The sequence below is a fragment of the Lissotriton vulgaris genome, chromosome 2_1 (genome assembly GCF_964263255.1).
Source record: "Lissotriton vulgaris chromosome 2_1, aLisVul1.2, whole genome shotgun sequence".
NCBI lineage: Eukaryota > Metazoa > Chordata > Amphibia > Caudata > Salamandridae > Lissotriton > Lissotriton vulgaris.
The window spans coordinates 1,542,151,114-1,542,173,817 of NC_141687.1; the positions used below are offsets into that span (position 1 = coordinate 1,542,151,114).

The window sequence follows — 22,704 nt, forward strand, 5'->3', positions numbered from 1 at the left end:
CTTCCTCAAACATGCTACACCATAGTTGAGAACGTTTATTTTCATAATGAGCATAACTCATATTATTCGGACTTTTTTGTTTTGGTTGTATTGTGGTCATGATATTCCTTCTTGATGCCCTATTACCCTAAATCCATGCCATGCTATACAAAGCCGGCCATACCATACCATACCATACCATACTATGCAATGCATATTTTCTCGCTACTACACACATGGCTAAAAAAAAATGACAAATCCAATAGATATCTTGCACATGCAAGACTTATTGGCTTTGCTAGTATATATATATATATATATATGTGTATATATATATATATATATATATATATATATATACATATATATATATATATATATATATATATATATATATATATATATATATATATATATATATATATATATATAACCTACTGGCGGTCGCCAGTAGGTAGTTATAGTTAGGATTTTTTTCAATGTTAAATCTCAAAATTCTATTTGGAATAACTTTGGCGCCGGTTGACCAATCTGCCTGAAAATTTTCTCAAAATGGCCTCGTCGAGCTCTGGTCCTTCCCTGAAAGTTTGGGGGGGATGCGTCAAGCGGGGGCCGAGATAAAAAGGGGGTCCCAAAACGCGTTTTCCCCATGTTAATTTCCATAGGGCAGTCAACCTCACTTTTAGCCCGAACGGCTGAATGGATTTACACCAAACTTGGCAAAATTGTAGGGACTGGTAGCCCGATGTGCCTTTGCTATGTCTCAAGATATGTGCTCCAGTGGATTTTGAGTAATTTAGGTTAAAAAAAATATATATATCTATAGCAGCGCTCCGGTACGCGCACCGGGGAGCGCTCCGGGCGCGCCACGCGACTTGCGTACGGAAAGCTGATTGGCTGTCGGGTGTCTGTAAACATTCGAAACAGTCCGGAGCGGCCGCCATCTTGTGTCTCGGTAAAATCGAGACACAAGAGGTGGCAAAAACAAAAAGGGAAATGACCATAAGGGGGCAGGGATAGACCCCCTGACCCCCTAGGTTTGTTGTGGGGGCTATAAAAGGGCCCCGCGGGGCATAACAGTTTTTTTTTTTTATTTTCGCGGGGGCTCCCCGGTATGCGCACCGGGAAGCGCTCAAAAGAGAAAAAAGAATGCCAGAGTTTAAAATTTTTTAGCAATATTTTATAAATGGGAGGTAGTTCTGAAAAGAACTTTTTTTTAATTCTTTTTGTGGTTTTATATTTTTTTTATTATTTTTCTGAACATTTTGTTTTTTGGGTTTTTGAACAATTTTATATTTTTTTGGGGGGAACAAACAAAAAACAGGGAATTGGAAATGGCTCAACAGGAGCAAAAAAAAAGAAAAGAATTACTGTTTTTTTTCCTTGCTGCATTTGTGGTTGTCTATAGCAGTATTGATTAAGGTGACGCTAAGCTCTCCATAGCATAAAGTTTTGCCACAGAAAATGCATAGAAATTTGACCTTGCCAAATTTTGGCTGAATATTTGGCACCATTTGCCGTTCTTCTGGTCCAGAAAGTGAGGGTACTGAAGAGGAAGTGCTGGCCACAGGGGGTGGGTTGTTCCGAAGTTCCCGGACTTCAGCCTGTGCCAAATTATTGGGATGCCACCTCTCCATGTGGCGGATCATGGTATAGTTACCAAACGAATATTTCTTGGAGGGATTGCCCCTGGAGAGAACTTTTTCACAAATCAGACAGGTGACTTTGGGGGCGTTCACCTTTTTTTGGTCATTTGGAAAAGAAAGAAATTGCCAAATGAAGTGCACTTTGACGTGCCTTTGTCTGGGTTCTTCTGGGAGGAAGCGCCTTCGTTGTTCCTCCTCCTCCTCCTCTTCTTCCTCCTCTTCTTCTTGCCCTCCAAGAAATTGTGGTGGTGGACCTTCTTTTCTTGGTGGTGGGGGTGCACCAGCTGCAGCAACAAGTGAAGCCATTGTCTCCTCCAAAATAGCTCTTGCTCTCTCAATGAAGAAAGTAAGAATGAGGAAAAAAGGAGGGGGCTTTCATTATTTGGAGAAAAAAATTATAAGAACCAATGAAAAGTGTTATTTTCAAGTCACATGACCCGATGCGCTTACGTTACGCGCTCCGGGCCGCGCCGTGGAGCGCTTCCGGGTGCGTTTACGCAGCGCGTCATAAGACGCATCACGCGGCTACGCGATACGTCACGCTTACGCGACGCGATGTTGTTTTCGATCTCGACATTGGCGCTAACGGGACGCTTCCCGGTTCGCACACCGGGGCGCTTCAAAATAGTACGCTTTCCGGGGCGCTCACCGGGGCGCGCACCGGGAGCATTCCAAAACAAAAAAAAAATTTTTTTTTAAAACTGAAAAATTGTAAGGACTGATAGCCTGATGTGTGTTTGCTATATCTCAAGATATATGCTCCAGTTGTTTGTAAGAAAATTAACTTTAAAAAAATATATATTGGCCTACTTTGAGCTTTATATATGTTAGAGCCCCAATGTACCCCAATGTAGCCCAATGTAGCCCAATGTAGCCCAAAGATGGCCACGAGAGACAAAAAAATACAAATGTAGCCCAAATATCAGGCCGATGTAGCACAACTATAGGCCAATGATAGTATGTACCAGAGTGTTCTAAAGAACAACTAGAGCGCTAACAGTCTTACTTATAAAGTGAGACTTATAGTTAGGAATTAGCATTAAAAAAAACTTTGAAATTCACTGAAAAAACCATAGGTTTCACACCAGTTATAGTTAGGAATTAGCATTTAAAAAACCTATTAAATTCACTGAAAAACCCATAGGTTTCACACCAGTTATAGTTAGGTTTTTTAAATGCTAATTCCTATTAAATTCACTGAAAAAACCATAGGTTTCACACCAGTTATAGTTAACTGGAAATTTTACTGTCATAAAACCATTGAAATTCCACGTTATAGTTAGTTGGACTCACTATAACTTGCGCGTGCAATGCACTGCTGATGACGTCACATATTACATCACTCATGACATGGTCAGTGACATCACTCATGACATCACTGATGACACCGTCCTTGTGACAAAGTGACAGACCTCCTTTCAGTGTAATGTAACCCTTGAAACACATATTAAAAAATAGAAACTAACATTTTCAAAAAAATGGAGATACCCATACCAGTTACAACAACCAATTCAGAAATTGCACCATCTATATCAGGGGTCTCCAACCCGTCGATCGCGAGCTACCGGTAGCTCGCCGAACCCCCGTGAGTAGCTCGTGCCTTGCATCTCAATTTTGTAGCCTATCATTCTCATTTATTGTTTTAGACCATTTTTCATAGCTTTTACCTGCCTTCACCAAAACCAGCTGCTCTGATTGGCCTAACTGAGCCTAGCGTGGGCGGGGAAGGTCAAAGAGGATGACGCTGTAGCTGAACTGCCTCTGCACGTCACTTGTCTTTTAAATTCTGCCACCGAGGTCTTGATTGTGTGCCGGAGCAAGCAGTTGTTGGGCCGGAGTGGAGCAGCAGGTCCCTGAAAGCCTTCTAGCAGGGAGGTGGCACAAGCAGTATTGAACTGCTACGAACCTGCGCTTCCTGCCTGACACATAATATCGAAGTAGTAGATAATCGGTAAGCAGGTTCTCTAGCCTAGAATTGCGATGTGCGCCTTTCATTCTCAGCCGTTTATATATCATAGGCGCGAAAGACCGGGAATATCTTTTTCTCCCGTTTTTCAGCTCTGGACTATAAATCCAGATTAGAAGCAGGGCGAGTTTCAGTTTCCTTTAAGGCACAAAACAAACAAAGCTCTCCCCGTCTGCACTCCTAAGAGGAATGTAAATTATTCCACTCTTCAGCACAGCAATGAATTTATGGATTCCAGTGTCAACTCTTTCATACCGTCTGTAGCCAGGTCACTGACAGAGCCCGGACACACTGGGCCAAACTATAAATGTGTTTGTAATATATTCAGTATTCAGGGAAAGTGATGTGTGTTTCAGATATTTAACACAGCAGCAGCTTGCTAACATTACTGCCAATAATATGTGACGCCGTCCCATTTCCATAGTGATATCCCGTTTCGTTCTAAATCTGAAAGAAACTTTTTTATGGATATTCCATGAAATAATAACACAGAATATCTCTGCAAAATGTCTAACACTCTCATGCAGTACTCGCATTCAAAGTAAATGAAAGAAAAATGATATTTAAAGCAATCTGTTTACAAATGATTAAAGGTCATTCGGGCAATGCTCTCTGCAGAACAGTTTTGACTCTATCGGGCCCCCTCAAAGGGTGGGGCTCTGGGCCAGAGCCCACTTTGCCCATGCCGTCTCTGATCCTTGGGCATGTGGTAATAACACCAACACTGCAGCAGTTCCTCTAGTTTCCAGCTCATGGACAGATCTGGAGTATTCTGGTTAAATCTTCAGTTTAGGGGTTGAGTTTGAGTGCTTCTTGGGAACAGAGCTTATTTGTTAAGAGTTCTTCAACTCCAAAATAGCCATCCTTCCTCTTTATTCAATAAAAGCAGTTAAAACAGGTGTTTAGCGTACTTTCATGAAGAGTCGGATCCCAAAGTTGATTTACAAATGCATTCATTGTGAGCTTCTGCCCTGGCCTAGTATCGGCATTGGCAAGGCAGTGTTGCAGATTTTATTTGCATAAATAAATAAAAAACAAATTGTGTGAAACTCTGCTTTATTAATGATTACATTTAATCATTGAAATAAAGCAGCATTTCAAACTCTTTTTTTGTCCAAATAAATAGCCTCTATCTCAGAAGTTATCCTGTTTACAAATTAAGCTACGGGGAGGTACGTACCTGCAGAGCCAGAATAGCCACATAAACAACTGGATACCTTCCCATTGGCCCCGAGACTAGAGGATCTGTGACTGTTGAAATTGTATTTTTCTTCACAAACTCAGTGAAACTTGCACTTGATTGGGCAGTGTATTAAGTTGAAAAATATGTATTCTACATACAGAGAGAATAAAGCCCCATAATGAATCAAAACAGTTCAAAATTATTTAAATCTGAACCAGGATGGGACATTTTAAAACTGTTAAAAAAAAAAAAGGAGTATGTATTGAGGGAGAAATAATTGAGGTTATTCATAATAAAATTGGTGTCTTTTTGGAAAGCCAGTGACTGCACATCTAAGCTAGACTTAAAAAATAACATTTGGTAAGGAATATATGTTGAGGTTTAGCTTTTGCAGTGTGTGAGAAAGTTGATCAAGGATCTCAAAAGGAGGTTATAGGCATGTATCCTGCAGCACCTCATTACACTTTCCAGTAAATCTGCCATGCAAGAAAAGCTTTTGCTTCAGGTGGCTCAACCTGTAGCTGTCTGTAGTTTCAAAAGAAAGAGTGTGGTCCCTTTTGTTCAAACCACATTATGGGCTCCGAAGAAATTAGGCTTACAGTCAATGAAACTGGGCGCGGGCGGTCTCTAAAAAAAAAAATGCGCGAGGTTCTTGGCCTATAGTAGCTCACGACGATTTTCACTGATCAGAAGTAGCTCTCACTACAGAAAAGGTTGGAGACCCCTGATCTATATACACATCCACTCATTCACCAACAGTTCTATATAGTCACTCATACATATACTCACTCATCATATGTAGTGATACACCTATACATCCTGTTACACACCGACAGTCATCCAAAAAATACTCACACATGCAAATAAACTATTGAACATCCATTTATTTGCATATACAACTATACACAAACTACCACCTTACTTCTAAGGAAACTTACACATACTTACTCACTTAAACAATCACTTATAGAAACACATACTTATTTAAACAGGAACTCTTACAATCTATCACTCTCTCATATACTCACTTATAGACATCAATACTCACATATACTAGATTAAAACGTATCTTGTTACTGATAAAGACACTAGTGAGACAGTCATTCACTCACTAACACACACATATACACACTCATCCACCCATACAGTCCTGCACATATGCTGTCTTCAAAACACATACAAACAGTGAGTCAGTCATTGATGCATCTATGTGCTAAGTAATACCCCCGCCAAACCATACAGACACTCATACTGATACTAAAAAAACATCTAATAACCCATATACACACACATGTAGCTACTCAGCAACCCATGCAGCCACTTATACACAAAGTGAAACACTGATACATATATTTAAATATTTAAACATTACTCGCTAATATATGTATTCACTAAGATACACTTAATAAGCCAGTTTACCAATCAATTTTTAAAAAAAAGATATCTTTTTAGACACTTATTTAAACATTTATTCTTCCATCGACCTTTACATATACATATATAAAACATATTTATTTTTCAGAAAGACACACATTCACTGGATGGTGTCATCAGTGATGTCATGAGAGATGTCACTGACCATGTCATGAGTGATGTAATATGTAACGTCATCAGCAGTGCATTGCACGCGCAAGTTGTAGTGAGTCAAACTAACTATAACGTGGAATTTCAATGGTTTTATGACAGTAAAATTTCCAGTTAACTATAACTGGTGTGAAACCTATGGTTTTTTCAGTGAATCTAATAGGTTTTTTAAATGCGAATTCCTAACTATAACTGGTGTGAAACCTATGTTTTTTTCAGTGAATCTAATAGGTTTTTTAAATGCTAATTCCTAACTATAACTGGTGTGAAACCTATGGTTTTTTCAGTGAATATATATATATATATATATATATATATATATCATATATATCTATCTCTTTATCCGTTTTGTACCAAAACACGAGTCAATCCTCAGGCGGGTGCTGTGCCGCGTCGGTACCCCGCGTAAATATTACCGCCCCACAATCCATGTAAAAGAAGACAGCACTCACGGGGAAAGTTCATACGGCGTTTATTTCGCCAAAAGACAGACTCTATTTTTTCAGTGCGAGTGATTCAATCCGTGGTATCCTTGATGTAAGATTTAAAGAGTATTTTGATGAATCATATAATGTTGCATATAGGCACTTTGAGGGTTGTAGCAACCCAATGGGATTGCAAATGCCAATCCACGGCTATATTAGAATACGTTTGGCTAATGTCAGAAATAATATCTTCGACATAGTATTAACATGGCAAATTGAAAGAATATGATTGCCGAAGGCTATAGATCAAGAAACATGTATTTGTATTGACAATGTAACCTTTTAAAGATGGCGCGCATTGTAAAACAACGCGTTGTCCCTTCTCTATGCCTTGCAACCTATACTGATTGGTTTAAATGGAGCCGCAAATCGTAAAATTAAATTGACACCGAGGAAGGAGTTATCTCCGAAACGTGTCTGTTTTTTGGCAAAATAAACGCTGTATGAACTTTCACCGTGAGTGCGGTCTTCTTTTACATGGCTTGTGGAGGATTGAGGAGCGGATATATATATATATATATATATATATTCTACTTCGAGGGGTCGCGTTTGTGTATATGTGTGTATATATATATATATATATATATATATATATATATATATATACACACAAACGCGACCCCTCGAAGTAGAAAGAGGTCAGAGGACACCATGGGGCTTCAGAAGATTCTTTAATGTAGATTATGCTGGGCATAATGCATTTCGGCGTAGTGTGCCTTCGTCAGACGCCCTTCAAAAAATGAGGAATACATCACATCTCCCTCGAAGTGTTCCGGTCCTCCCCTAAATGGGAAGTCAGCTGACTCAATCAAATTCAGCGCAGCTGTAGTTGGGCAATGGAAACTACAGCTACCATGATGCAGTGTTCGGTAAGTACCTTTGTTTGATGAGCGCTGTAATACCAAGTTCAAAGGGATCCTTGATGCAGCCTGAAGTGTAGCTAAGAGTCTTCCTCGGGTCCCCACACGCTCTCCCTCGATCAGCAGGATGAGAGCGTACCATGCAGCAGCATTGCAATGAAGCTGCTGCCGAGTGAAGTCACAAGTCGCTGCTAGCGATGGCCGTGTGCTCGCCCTGGTTGATGAGGCGGGACTGCGACATTCCGATACCTCGGAGAAAGAAACACAGTGTTGCCACTGGATCCGGCAAGTACACAGTCCTCTTGTAGATATATATAGTCATTCAGGATGGACTTTAGGGAAAATGAAATGGGTTAGGCACATTTAGAAATGTCACATTGCGGTTTCAGATACTGCAATGTTTGTGAATTGCAGGGTTTACAAACCATAAAATAATTCCTTTCATCTGAAAAGGGTGCAATGGTCTGGTGCAAGCTGAAAGAGGAAAATTCAGCAGCAGACTGCAAGAGGATTGTTGCTCACACCAGACCAATACACCTTAACCTAAATGCCCAAAATAGGAAATGACCTTAAGGAGTGTAAATACCAACTACCATACTAAGCTTTGAGGAAACAATAGGTTTGCATACAACTCGGAGGGAAAAACATGTTTGCTGAAGACTAAAGATTTCTTAAAAGTTAAACTTCACGACTATACTCTGTTCTAGCTGTTGCATATGTGAAATACTAATTGAAATAGTAATCTATACTAAATCTAGACATTTCAGATATATACACCCCTCAATTTAACTTAATAAAAACCAGTTCCTTTCTGTGTGGTAGTAACCTCAGCCCCTACCACGGAGTGTAAAACAGAAAACACAACTAAAGAAACCCTTTGTTGAAGGTAATAAGAGATGTGACCCGGAGATGGGGCCCTTCCATCTAAGCTTAAAACACAACTCACAGGCTGTATGAATAGTCCCTGGGATGGATCCACTGTTAACCATTACTTCTTTCAAAAAGTCTTGCATGGGTAGAAGTTATTTCTCTTCCGAGGCGTCAAAACTTTATAGCTCGATTTCTTCATACTTAACCGGTTCCATGCTCATGATGGAGCCGCTCCGTCATGAGCCTCGGTTGAGCTGTGCTCATGACGGAGCGGTTCCGTCATGGCCCGCTCGGCGCGAATTCCACGCCTGCGCTAAACGTTCCATTGAGCGGGCGGGGCCAAGACGGAACCGCTCCGTCATGAGCACAGCTCAACCGCGGCTCGTGACGGAGCGGCTCCGTCACGAGCATGCGAGCGCCGCTCGCCCCCCCCCCCCCCTCGCCCCTAGCGCTGCGGCAGAATTGCCGCTGCAGGGAAGGGGTTAGGTATAATTAAGTCACAACAGATTTCTGAGGTCCTTAAAAACATGACTTTTCACAGCCATTATTGCATGATATAGAGTAGTGGTTCTTAACCTGTGGTCCCAGGACCTTTGGGGGTCCACAAGACCTACTCAAGGGGTCCAGAACTGTTTGTCAAATTGGCGTAAAACTAAAATGAATAAATTAAAATCAACAAAGTATACACAAAGAAGCACAATTGAAAATGTGATAACTAATCTTATATGTGATTGTGAATTAAACAAAATATTTCAGTATTTGAGCATTTGTTTTGTGAATACTTGTTTTTGAATTTTTGTGTATTGTTTGCGGTTCAAATCATAGAATTTGCTTAGGCCCAGGGTCCCTTGATTCCAATAATGACTCAGTGGAGGTCTCTGAATGCGAGTATTGATAAAGTGGGGTCCACAGAAGTAAGTATGCTATGAACTGTTGATATAGACCATTTTTAAAGACGGTTAGGGTAGGTACTAGCATGTGTAACCTCACTAATACTCCTACTTTTCTGCAATACCTCATGCTGACATGCAGTTACAAGTTTGCTCGCCATGGTTGGAGTGCTTCACTCATCTCACCCAACACTGCCCATTTATGCCACACTACTACCCCCAGTCTGAAAGGGTCAGATGTCATTGGAGTGTTTTGAGGCCTCATCAGGGATAGAACCTCTGTTTAAATTCGATGGTTGGAGCTCATTTATTTAGAGCACTCCACAAGTGTGTGGTAGTGCGCTGTCAAATTGCCTGCACCATGCTAAGCTAGAAAGCAAGAGACACCCATTGTGAGGGTCAATTGAAGAGGACCTTTCCTCTTCCATCCTCTGGCATCTTGAGGTGGATAAAACATTTTTTATTCATTGGCAATTCATTTTTTTGTGAGCACCAGGTGATAGATAGGCTTTTGAAGACTTGGTTCAGGTAGGTCGCCATGCAATGTTTTGTTTACAAAGCACTGTATTTTACGTTTGATGCGCTCTTTCTTTTTAAGTCAGTTGGAAGGCATTGATCTTCAAACTTTTTAAAGTCCCCTCCTCTCTTCCCCCGTGTAAAAAATAAAATCATCATGGCCCCCAAGAATTTTTAACACTTATGCTAATAAATCGACGGTATTTAAATATGTTTAAACATATTTTAACATTGCAGTAAATGTATGCTACATTTTTAAAAATGCAATTGAGTACATGATTGCAAAACATACTCTTCTGGTCAGTTAGGCCTTATTAAAGTGTAAAATTATCCAGAGTTTGATTAACATTAGTGGTGGGGGTGAGAGGTTTGAGGCATACTTAGAGTCCCGTCCCTTCCCCTGTGACACCTACTCCCAGCCAGTATATAAATGACAAAATTTGTCCGTGATGGCACATTACATAGTGACTTACTGACTTCTATTTTTTCCACTTGATACAAAATTCTTTTACCAGCCATACAGCTCCATAATGTGCCCTGGTCGAGGCCAAGACATGAATCCCTGCAGACAGATTCTGGAGCATGGGAAAGATTTTTTCAAATTTGAATAAAATTCACTTTGATTTGGTCCTTGCGTCCTGTCTAGTATTCTCCGAATTATTTTGACTGTCACTTCTCTGCCATACATGTGGCTACTGAGGGAATGTGGCACAGCAGTGCAGAGTGTGAAAGGTTGTGGAGGTCATGGATGAAAGGGACGTGCCAGGAAGCAGGCGAGTTCAAAGGTCAGAAAGGGGACGAGTTAAGGTCCTACATCAATGAAAACGCCTCTGGCATCTCACTGTGTTCTTGTCTCTCTTGCCATGGTCAACTTAATGCATACTCTGTAGGGCCGATAACCAAAACGCTGGAAAAAAATCTTTGCACATTGCAGATTCGAATAAATTAGTGTTTTTTTTCTTTTGTTTTTTTATATACGCAGATGTAAGTAGGGCACATAGTTTATACCATCTGTTTCTATGTGTGGTGTTCGAGTAAAGTGAGTGGCAGATTTTCTCCAAATCGTGTCCTCTCAGTTTCCTCAAATTACTACTTTCTAAAAAATGTGTCCTTTTCCCCACACACGTTGCAAATATTGCGTACATTAGTGCAATTTCCAAATCTCTTATTATTTAGATGAGCTCGAGTCTTGGGTAGACCCAGTGTGCAAGTGCATTTACAAACTTTTTCATGTATACAGGAGGTTGCTGCTTTGCGGGTGTTAACAATGAAATGCCGTTGTATCATTTAGTACACTATGTCCATGCCGTACAAATATGGTTACATGTACATTTATTCAGTTATTCTCCTTTGTTAATCATGCATTTATTACAAAGGGGTGCTTTACAATTTTTGATAGGTATATGTCGGACCTGTGCATGGAAAACTGGTCTCTTATATATTCACGTTTATTGTGTTACTTGGAGAAGTTTTTATTTGATTTACTGCTGGGTACTGTCGTAGAGAAATTTAGCCAGATTCATCCAACATTTAATAAACATTTTCTAATGGCAATAGCAGTGATTTTACACAATGGTAGCCCTTGACGCCTCTGCAATGGGTATTAGTCCAGTAAATTATGTTGCAGGCGCTGCTATTGACCTGCTTTGTTGCTAAACCACTACAGAGCTAGGTTTGAGATTGGAAATAAAAACACCGAAAGCAAGTACATAAATAGTTAAGATGGAGTGTTTTCTAACCTTCCAAACTCCATGGAGAACGTAGTATATTTAAGATGATATTGTCGTTTACAACCTAAGAATTTTAATTTTTTACTTATGTAAGCGTATACGTTTTTGATGGTCGAAAAGGGTTTGATCCAGTGGAGAGGGTGAAAGCAAGAGAAAGATCAGTAAAGAGCGGCCGACCGGTTGGGGCAATTGATTTGCATACTGCAATAATTCTTTAAAGCTAGTTGTTTTTTTTGTCAATTTATCTTCCTTTTATGGACAACTTGTGTCTGTCTTCTCGGGTGTAGATACAAATGGCACGATGGGCAATTGGTGACTGGCCATCAGTTGAGCTTGAAGTTTCAAATGGATCGCTAACACCCCCTGGGCATTTTCTTTGTCTTTGCACCATTGGTTTTCTGTTTAATTCTCCATTTACACCAGTGGCCATGCCCAGCGTTTCCAGCTAGCCTGAATTTAATTTTATAAATCTATGATCCATAATACCTAATTGTTCTAAAGATGGTAGCCCAGTCATTGCTTCAGTTTTACTAACTTATAGTTTAGACAAAGCACTTAATTTTTACTTTTCTAGCAGCCTACACCATTTAAAATATTCTGTAATTGACTGAACGCCCCCGCTCAGTATTTCATAAGTATTTTAAAGCGGCCAACATACAGCTTAGCATATACCTGCCTCTTTGTGACCAGTACCCCTTGGGCCAGCAACTGCCGTTTCACCTTAAATCATTGAGTTTGCTCGCAGAAGCGAATCTAATGTGCCTTCTGCCCAGAAAATAATTTTTGCACGTCTAGATGTATTTGATTGTTTCTTAGTGTGAATGTGATGTGCCTTTTCATAAGCATGTTTCACAAATTGGGCAAGGACCTGGCAAACGTTGCCATTTAAGAAGGCTGAGACCCTGAAAACATCTAGGACAATTAATTATGCCCAAATTCATGTAAGAATTTCTTAAAGTCAGACTCATGAGGTAAAACTTTAGGACACCTCTTATTTTCTTCTTTTAAGTAGATCCTTCTCCTTGCTCAAGTTATGCTTATGCCTACAAATTGGGCAGAAGCCTATTGTGAGCTTTGCTATTAGGATTCAGAATCTGTATCAACACTAGTCTTCTGTCAGATATGCTCCCTTAGTCACACCACACGACCGATTAGGACAGACTTTCAGCCCAGTACAATCTCATGGACAATTCAACATCACAGATAGCCAAACTTAAAACAATTCATTAAAATTCATCTCCTAAATGTATAACTCCATCCAAATCAACATTAAAATATTATCTCAAAAGATTAATTCAAGTGGAAAGTGCACATGTAACACAACAAAATTGCACAGATGTCGGGTAATATGTACATTACGGAGCTAGTCTTCAGCTCTGCTCAAATTATCATAGAATATGGTTTTAAAACACTGAAGGTTCTTTATATTGGACTCAGTTTGAGGGAGGGACTGCACAAAACATGCTCTGCCCACTTTCAGTGTTCCACCTCCCACCCACTTGTATTTTAGCTACTTTTCCTAGTACTGAAGTTGACCATGGTTTTCAAGCTGGCTGATAAAATTGAACCAGCTCGTCAAGTGGTCAGGAGTGTTCTTCTATACTTTTGATTTGCTAAACGTTTTCCTTCTTATTTGGGTTAACTGCCTGGCAGTGTTTTCTATGTTTGTGCATATATATTTAAGAGGATTTAATGAGGTTTGCTACAGGAAGACCAAACTTCTATGTAACCCTGTATCGCCTTTGCAACCATCCTCTAAATAATTTGCACAACATTCTTAACACTTTCCTTCCCCTGTGAATTAGGAAAGACATGTGAGCTATTACAGCTTGCTTTATTTTTTATGCCTTAGAGGTGCTCGCTCCTGCATTGCCTCTGGGGACGAGAAATGTCAAAGTACTTTGTCTAATTATGGATATATTAACTGTGATTACTTTTTTAACGTGCAGGGAAACTGCGTGCAGGGAAACTGTGTTGATTGACTAATCTCCATTGCCCTAAATATCTCTTTAGAGTAATGAATTTTAGCTGATTAGATGATGATAATTGTTCATCACAAATACAGAGGGCAAAAAGTGTGTAACAGCTAAACCATGTCTTCTATAGAAAATTTACTTTAAAACAAGTTTAATATCATTAGGATTTGATTAATTACATTTTGTAATAATTGTAATGTTTTCTTTCTCCTTTTACTTACAGAGCTCCTCCTTCCTTTGGAACTTTGCACCCTCATCTTGCGTTACTCGTCGCTATGCATTCTGAACCCGGACCTTTACAAGGATTGTTATATTTCACGTTCATGGTCGTGTATTCCAGTGCTACTTCAGGTACAGTCCCTAAAGTCTCAATAATTAACTTGAAATCTACATAACGGTTTGTCCTATGAACATATAATTTTCCCTGAAAACATTGTCCGATCGATAATGGTGGTGTATACCTATGTGCAGAGAAAAGGTGGAACGGATGGATTTCTTTTTGGAGATCTGTCTAGATGCTTAATCAATAATGCCTTTGATATTTACTGAATTATGGCCACAGAATCAAAGTTAATAAAAATAGCGAAGAGGAAATATGTCACTCCTGATAAACTGCAATTGCTGTAAGATTATGTTTCTCTCGATGATTCAAACTCAGTCAGTTTTCTCTGACCTGTATCAAAAGATGGACTTGTAAAGATCGGAGAAATACCGAGTTGTTGGACTTGAGTCAACTAGGACATAAATTGTAGGATAGAACAATGGGCTGGATGGTCTCTAGAAGCCTCCTTCGTGAAGAAAACTAGGTGTTTGGAAGTGCATTTTCAGTCTTTTTTGTCTATTGAGCTTCAAGCATGTATCTACTTTGAGCTAACTTCCCTCTAATTGCTGATGGTGAACCTGAAAATGGCAACCGTTTTTGACTTCTTGTGTATTTTAGGGATATGAAGAAACTCTGGTTAGTAGAAAGGAGGGCAGTTTAGTGGGTGTATGGTTTGATTTTAAGTATATAGTTATTGGGGTTTCTATTAATACATTTGAGCCACATAAAATGTGTGACGATTACTCGATTAAGCAAAGGCATGTAGGCATTATGTCCTTTTCAAGGCAAGAGTCTTAGTTTCAGGATTTTTTGGGCAAAATCCTTAACGTCATTTTAGACTGACTGCCTGGAGCTAGTGCTGATACTTCATTAGGAATCGGTTTACACAGAAGAAACACAAGTTGGTGATCTTTCAGGGTGTTTCCACTTTGTCTGCAGTGGGAATTAAATTAACTGGCTGCCCTGAAGATGAAGAACACAGAAGAACACACTCACAGCTGATCCATCATAAAATGTGTGGTGGGGTTAAGGAGATAAAGGGTCTTGTGGTGCATTTTGGTTTGAGATACAGGAATTGTGTTTAATAACTTGTTTAAGAGAAGAAAGAAACTACTCCTTTTTAAAAGGGAGGGAGACCGAGAGAGACCGAGGTAGGGAGTCGGGGGGAGACAGAGGGAGGGCGAGGGAAGGAGACAGGGAGGGAGTCGGGGGAGACAGAGGGAGGGAGAGGGAGTGGTACAGGCGGAGTGGTACAAGCGGAGGGAGGGAGGGAGGACGGCGGAGGGAGGGAGGGAGGGACACAGACCGAGGGAGGGAGGTACACAGACCGAGGGAGGGACACAGACCGAGGGAGGGACACAGACCGAGGGAGGGACACAGACCGAGGGAGAGACACAGAGGGAGAGCTAGAGAGAGGGAGGGAGACCGAGAGAAAGAGAGAGAGATGTGTGTATGCCGGTTTTGGTGGCTCAGTGGACGAAAGCATCCGCTGCAGGAACCGGTGTTCAACCTCATGGTCACAGGTTGTACCCATGGTCTAGATGATATGAATGTCTTTAATCCACCTCAAACCTGTACATTTGGATCAGCACTGGCGGCTCACCCGAAAACTCTCAAAAGTCAAGGCCACTGAACTCCCCATATTGCTACTTAGGACTTGATGGTGGGCTAGTAAGTAGTAAACAGTTTCAGCTATTTCTCTGCAACTAGTGCTAATTCTTATGCAAGTCTAATCTCTCCAGGTCCCTGGACCGAGTTTCCCACTAACAGTACAATGGATTGTAATGCAGCCCCTAGGCCACGTTCAGATGCTTAGCTTGAAGCCTGCCATCCAGCACAGCTTTCTGGTTTGCTTATAACTTGTGGGTATTATGAAAGTTTCCCTGGGAATACATTTCGCCTATTGCTTACTTTTGGCTTAGTGGTTTGCAACTTACAGTTGCTTGCTTTCTATTTGCTGGCTTTATTTGCTTTATGGTGTCCAGCTTGAGTTCATCCATCCCTTGTTTACTCTGTCCTTCCATGTGCTCCCTGTGTGTAAATAGGCCTTTAAGTTTTGTTATTTTTTTCAGTCATTCAAAGATAGAGTTCAAATGTCAGTTTCTGTCTTTCGAGGGAGCTTAGTGTTTACTTTTCTTTCTCCTTCTTCTAAGTGAGAGAATTTGTGGCAATTCTGCTGAGTGCCCATGTGAGAGGAGAGGGTGTAGGATGTACAAATGAAGCACATTTGTTTTGTAATTCTTAAGTGTGGTAGAAATAAATATTTGAATACCATTAAGACACATAAATACACATTATCCACACACAATCGTTTGCGCGCAGTAAAACTGTATATCGGTTCAAATGTAATGGCCATTTCAATTGAAAATGTGTTGTCTGTAATGATAGTGCGCTATCACACCATGCATACTCCAGACTACGCCACTCCACTTAACACCACTCCCCTTCGTGGTCTTCCACTTTAAATTCCATTCTACGACTCCCCAGTCTACTCTGCGACATGCCACTCCAATGTACGCCCCTTCACATCACTCTCTTCACGATACTACAAGACCCTTTACTCTACACCACTCTACTCTACCCCCTCCACTTACCCCCCTCCACTTACCCCACTCCAGTTATCCCCACTCCACCCCACTCTGTCCTTCTCCAGTCTACCCAAATCCACTCCACTCTAACCCTTCCTCTTCACTACAATCTACCCCAATCCATCCCACCCCAGTCTACCCCCACTCCACTCTACCCCCTCTAGTCTAACCCCCACTCCACCCAAATCCACTCCACTCCACTCTAACCCTTCCTCTTCACTACAATCTACCCCAATCCATCCCACCCCAGTCTACCCCCACTCCACTCTACCCCTCTCTAGTCTAACCTCCACTCCACTCTACCCCTCTCCAGTCAACCTCAATCCACTCAGCGACATCAAATCTACCCCACTTCACTCCAGTCTACCCTACTCCACCCACTCCAGTCTACCCCACGCCACTCCACCCCACTTCACTCCAGTCTATTCCACTCTACCCCACTTCAATCTAATCTACTCCTACTTAACCTTCTTCACCCCACTCCTCTCCACCCCTCTCCTTTCCATCTCACTCAAACTAACCCAGTCAACCACACCTCACTCTACCCCAGTTCACCGCACTCCACTTCAAATGAACCCTCTCGATTTCAATCCATTCTATTCTACCCTAATCCACCCCACTCTAATATGCCCCGATGCAACCCACTCCAGCAAATCTACCCCACTCCAGCCCAATCTACCCCACTTCATTCCAGTGTACTCCACTCCGCCCTCCAATACAATCTATCCCACTCCATTCTACTCTACCCCACTGCAATATACCTCAGTCTACCCGACACTAATCTACCACACTCTACTCCACTCTACTCTCTACTCAATCAGACTCCATTTTAGCCCACTCCACTCTACCACAATCTACCCCACTCCAATCTACCGCAATATTCCCTCCGCCACTCCAATCTACCCCTCTTCACACCACCACAATCTATCACACTCCTCGCCAATCGACTACACTCTACCCCAATCGTACCTTCTCCAATCTACCCCACCCCAATCTACACTTCTCTACCCTGCCCCACCTCACGCTACCCTACCACACCCCACTTTAATCTAACCCACTCTACCTGCTCCATTCTAGTCCACCCCATTCCAGCATTCCTCATTCACTCTAATCTACTCCACTTCAATGTACCCCACTTCATTCTAACCCACTCCTCTCCACACTAATCCACTCCACTCCCATCTACCCCACTCCACTCCTATGTACCCCACTCCAATGTACTCTACCCCAATGTACCCAAGTCCAATCTACCCCACCCCATCCCAATCTACCCCAATCCACCCCTCCGCAATCTACCCAACTCCGCTCTACCACACTCCTCTCCATTCTACCACATTCTTCTTCATTCTACCTATCTTCATTCCTTTCTAATCTACTCCATTCCACTCCAGTCTACACCACTTCACCCCAATCCACTCTTTCCCAATCTACTCCAATATACCCCACTCCCCCAATCTACCACACTCCACCCCACTCCACCTCCTTCAACCCAGTGTACCCCTATTCAATTTACCCCACTCCAGTCTACCACGCCAGTCAACCCCACTCAAGTCTGCCCTAATCCATCCTACCTCACTCCAATCTACTTCACTCCTCTAAAATCTTCCCCATCCAACTCCACTCCTTTCTACCCCACTCTAAATATTTGACCTTCTCTTTGAATCTACAGCTGTATCTTTAAATCCCAATCTAGTTATTGAAATAGACTCTCCAGAAGTAGGGTCAAGGCTCCGGATTCACCCAATGTGTTTTGCTTTTTAGATTCCAACCAATTTTCTTTTCCCAAAATTTCATGAATGGTTGGATTTCTGGGAACAGAATCTTAAAGATGTGTAATTTGCTGTGCTACCACATTAAACTCAATGCCAGACTAGCTGAAGTTGCTACATAGAGTAGTCCCTTTTCCTCCTTGGTTTGTTGGATGCTGGGATCTCTAGGAACCTAAAATCTGTCATCCGTATCACGACACTTATGTGTACAGGGGAGAGCATTACTGTGGATACCAGTCCTACTATTCCATATTTAAACTGCTAAAAGTTTGAGAAAAGACTTGAATATACAGGGTAAATGTATAGGTCTTGAAAAAATCAACATGGTCACATAATACATTTTGGCTGTGGTTTATCAATCATCAGTGAAGCAGATTTTATTCTGTATGCATCACTCAACTTAACATGTAATTGTTTGGTAGTAAGCATAACTTATAAAATCTACTCCTAATTAAATCTGGTGACTCTAAAATATGCAGCTGATGCTTTTCTCTCTTTTGTCTAGATTTGCCTCTTCGTTTTGTCTCTGAACCCCTATCTACTATCCAGAAGCCAGGCGGGCTTGTACAGCTGTTCTGCACTTCTGAGCCTAACACAGCTCAAATCTCTTGGGTATTCAATGGGCAGAGATTGGATGGAAAGCTGGACAATGTTGAGGTGCAGTCTGGTTCTTTGACAGTCCTCTCACTCAGCCCGTCTAATTCAGGCCAGTACAAGTGCATTGCTAATAACTCAGCTGGTGCAATTCTCAGCAGGCCTGCAACTGTCTCTATTGCATGTAAGTTACCTTCAATATCTTCCTCTTGAGTATGCATTGTGTTGCAGGTTTGAAGTATCTGAATATATTAATGTGTGTGTAGGGATTATTTATTTGACAGAAAAATCTCTGCTTTTTAATTTGTTTTAAAGACTAGTTTTTAGGTTACGTTATTGATGAGATTAGAAGAGGCAAGACCCAGCTCTGATCTTGATTGGAAGTAAAGTAGCGTTTCTTGGGGATAGATTGAGGCTTTGAGATGACTACTCTGCAATTTTATTTTGAACATATTGCTAAATCCTATTACATAGAGGTACAACATAACACACATAAAATCCCATTAGATGCATTTAATGATTCATAAACTTGAGGAGCGCTGTTAAAATGGCGCTCATCAGGAGGTAGAACCCGCAGAACTTTTTTAACGGATAGGCGGCACGCAAAACTGAGCAGGTGTTTGGGATGCCAGAATATTTGAGAAATTAACATAATCTCTCATTTAGATTTTTTTTATGTGTATATTTCTAATCTGGATTAAAATCTAACCCTAAATATTTTAAACCAATATAAATTTCATATAGAGTGACTTCAGCCAATACTGAACTTGTGTTCAATTGCTGCTATTTGGTAGTTGTAGTTCTTGCTCCTGGCTCCCAGTGTCCTAGCTGGATTATAAATATATGTCTTGCTACATACCTTTTTGATGAAGTTAAGTGTTGACCATAGCAGTTGTGTTACAAACCTTGGATGACAATATTGCGGTGCCCGTTTAATGTTTTTCCAAAGTACTGCCTTCAAGCATTGGTTCTTTCATAATGTTCTTCCTCTTTGAATATTCTCCTTTCTCAGGTGGGCAGGCAGTCTCTTGTGCCCTTGTGCATACAGCAAGTAATTGTATTTTGTAGCTTATCCTGTTCCCAGTGTTTTTTGTTGTTTTCATTGGAGCCCATAACTGTATTCACTCTCTTTCCTTACACAGCGTTATCCTTCCTCAACTTGTCCTTTAATCAAGGGAATGTTCCTAGTTCCATCAAGGAGACAATAACGGTACCTCTACAAAAGAAAGTTGTTGAGGACCTCCTCGAAACTGTTGTCCGATTTCCCCAATCCCGTACTTGCCAAAAATACTGGGGGCCTACATAGCTTGTAATCATTGCTCCTTACTTGAGGACTCAGATTTTCGTAACCCCTGCCAAGCTGGCTTCCGTCTAACACACTCTACGGAAGCAGTTATCCTCTTGGTCATGGCCAATATGCAGGAGGAAACAGACAGAGGCATTACTCATGCCCTCTCTTCCTCCTTGATCTCTCAATGGCTTTTGACCCGGTCAACTTCAATCTTCTGGTTTACAACGTCGGGGCTGCAGGACTCTGCAATCAAATGGATCATCTCCTTTTTAGATATTTCTTAATTGGCTCAACCAATCCTTCAATTCTCTGAAAGTACAACTGAATTGTGGTGTACCAAAAAGCTCTTCCCTTTCTCCTCACTTCATAAACCTATATGGTGCACTCTTAAAAAACAATGAAGGCCAACATTTTTACTTATTCAGATGATAAGTAGCTTATTTTTACAATTGACAACAGCCGTAAATCTAAGAAGTTTTTCCAAGACACTGGGTTGTTCATTCAGGATTGGATGAACAGCAATCATCCGAAATTGAACTCTGGCAAAGTAGAGAGGGTTATCACCAAAAATAAGCTTGACCTCTGGAGTCCTTTCTTTTGGTCCACTGCGATGGGAACCCCCCCCCCCCCCGCCCCCCCACCCAAGAAGTGGGGGAAGAGCCTCAGAGTTCGTTTTGACAAGGAGCTCTCCCTGAAACTGCAACTTGGATCTGTGATATCATCCTCCTTCCTCCAACTCTACAGTGTAAGATAATAAATGTTTTCACTGTAAATGCACTGAACAAGTCATGATTTCCCTGGTTAAATCGGGAATTGACTATTCCAATTCCCTCTATTTTTGCCTTCTCAGTTACCTCAACCGTAAGCTTCAGTTGGTTCAAAACCAGGCTGCACGGCTGATCTACCAACTTCCTAGACTTTACCACATTTCTCAAGCAGTGATAGATCTCCACTGACTCCCAGTCACCTAGAGATTCATTTTCAAAGTCCTCCTCATGAAAGCACATCTTTCATAAAGTCCTGTATCTATAAGCACATTCCCGAATTGACAACTAAGATTGACCCATCCGCACTATCTATCGATCCCTCGAATCAACAGGATCCAGATTATCAGTCATTGCCCCCTTTTCTGGAACTCTCCCTGCCCCTGGAAATTGGGATGACGCCCAACTATGGGAAATTCAGACAGATGTTAAAAACATGGCTCTTCAAGCAACCCTATAATTAATACTTTAAGCGGCCTCATTGTTGCTTACCTTAGCGCCAAGAAACCGTCTGGCGTTTGTGCGCTCTACAAGTAATAGTAGTGTAACATAACGTAGTCCTTAAGTCCCAAGCCAATTTGGCCTTTAAAGTTAAGCAAGGCATCCTCTGGTTTTAGCTCTGCCTACCTCATTAAATAATTACATAGGAGAGAACTTTTCAGAGAAATTCTTTTACTGACAGCATGCATTTCCTCTTCAGTTATATATAAATAAAAAAAATACAACGTTGTTTGTTTGAATTATTGTCTGCTGGATAACCCAGAACTTCCACAAGGTTTTCTAGTGCCCCTAGGTAAAGATACATTTCCCCATCTTGTATAGGGGAGGAGAGAAGGAAATCTGGTGCTCCCCTCTGTTGATAAACTAGTACCTTCTAGATGGCTGGTTCTTAACCTTTTGACTGTTGTGGACCACACTTAATCATTATTGGAAGCCAGTTGTCCCCACTGAATCATTATTGGAATGCGGGACCCCCTCCTTGAGTCATTACTAGAAGCCATCAATGTTGATGTTTTCAGCCGCTAAACAATACACAACAAAATACAGAAGCCAGGATTTGTCCAACAAATACCCAAATAATGCAATTGAGACCGCTCATTGTTCATGCTGTATTCTGTTTGGTGTCCTTGCACTGCTCCCACAAATCAATCTGAAAATTATAACTTAATTTTTAGAATACAATTTCAAATTCCTTCCCTTATACTGAACATTTTAAAAATTTCAGTTTTACAATTTGCTTCTTTATTTATGTGTAATTTATTAACCTGTTATTATTATTAAATTTTCTAGGCAGTCATGGCCCCCCCTAAGTATGCTTTGCAGACACCCGTGGGTGCCCGGACAACTTGTTAAGAACCACTGCTGTAGGCCAAATCCTGAGTCGGTAACCTTCAAGAACGGTACTCTGAAATTAGCAAGCTTTTTGAATCCCATCTGTCGAGTCTTGAAATGGTGGGGTGGCATTGTATGATCACCTGATAGATGAGAATTTTTAGCAGACACCCAAAGGTTTGGCTTTGAGCATTTGTGTGCTTGAAGTCCTAAGAAACCACAATGCTCTAAGAAACAATTTCATTGTCTAACTTCCAAGATTTATTTTGTACATCCCTTTACTTCATAAGATGACAAGGAAGAGTATAGTCAAAATCACCATTTGCTGGAATTGCTCTTGGACTGAAGGAGAACAGTTT

General features: G+C 41.1%; 1 protein-coding gene across 3 annotated transcripts in view; it reads left to right on the top strand.

Moving 5' to 3' along the window:
* The window catches only part of CDON (cell adhesion associated, oncogene regulated), a 124,974-nt gene that overhangs the window by 43,889 nt on the left and 58,381 nt on the right, over positions 1-22,704 (top strand). For all 3 annotated transcript variants that reach the window (XM_086957410.1, XM_086957411.1, XM_086957412.1), the window contains exons 2-3: positions 13,909-14,036; positions 18,870-19,142. In XM_086957410.1, the coding sequence (XP_086813536.1) occupies positions 13,961-14,036; positions 18,870-19,142 (349 nt within the window). In that variant the 5' untranslated portion in view covers positions 13,909-13,960. The remainder of the gene's footprint in view (positions 1-13,908; positions 14,037-18,869; positions 19,143-22,704) is intronic.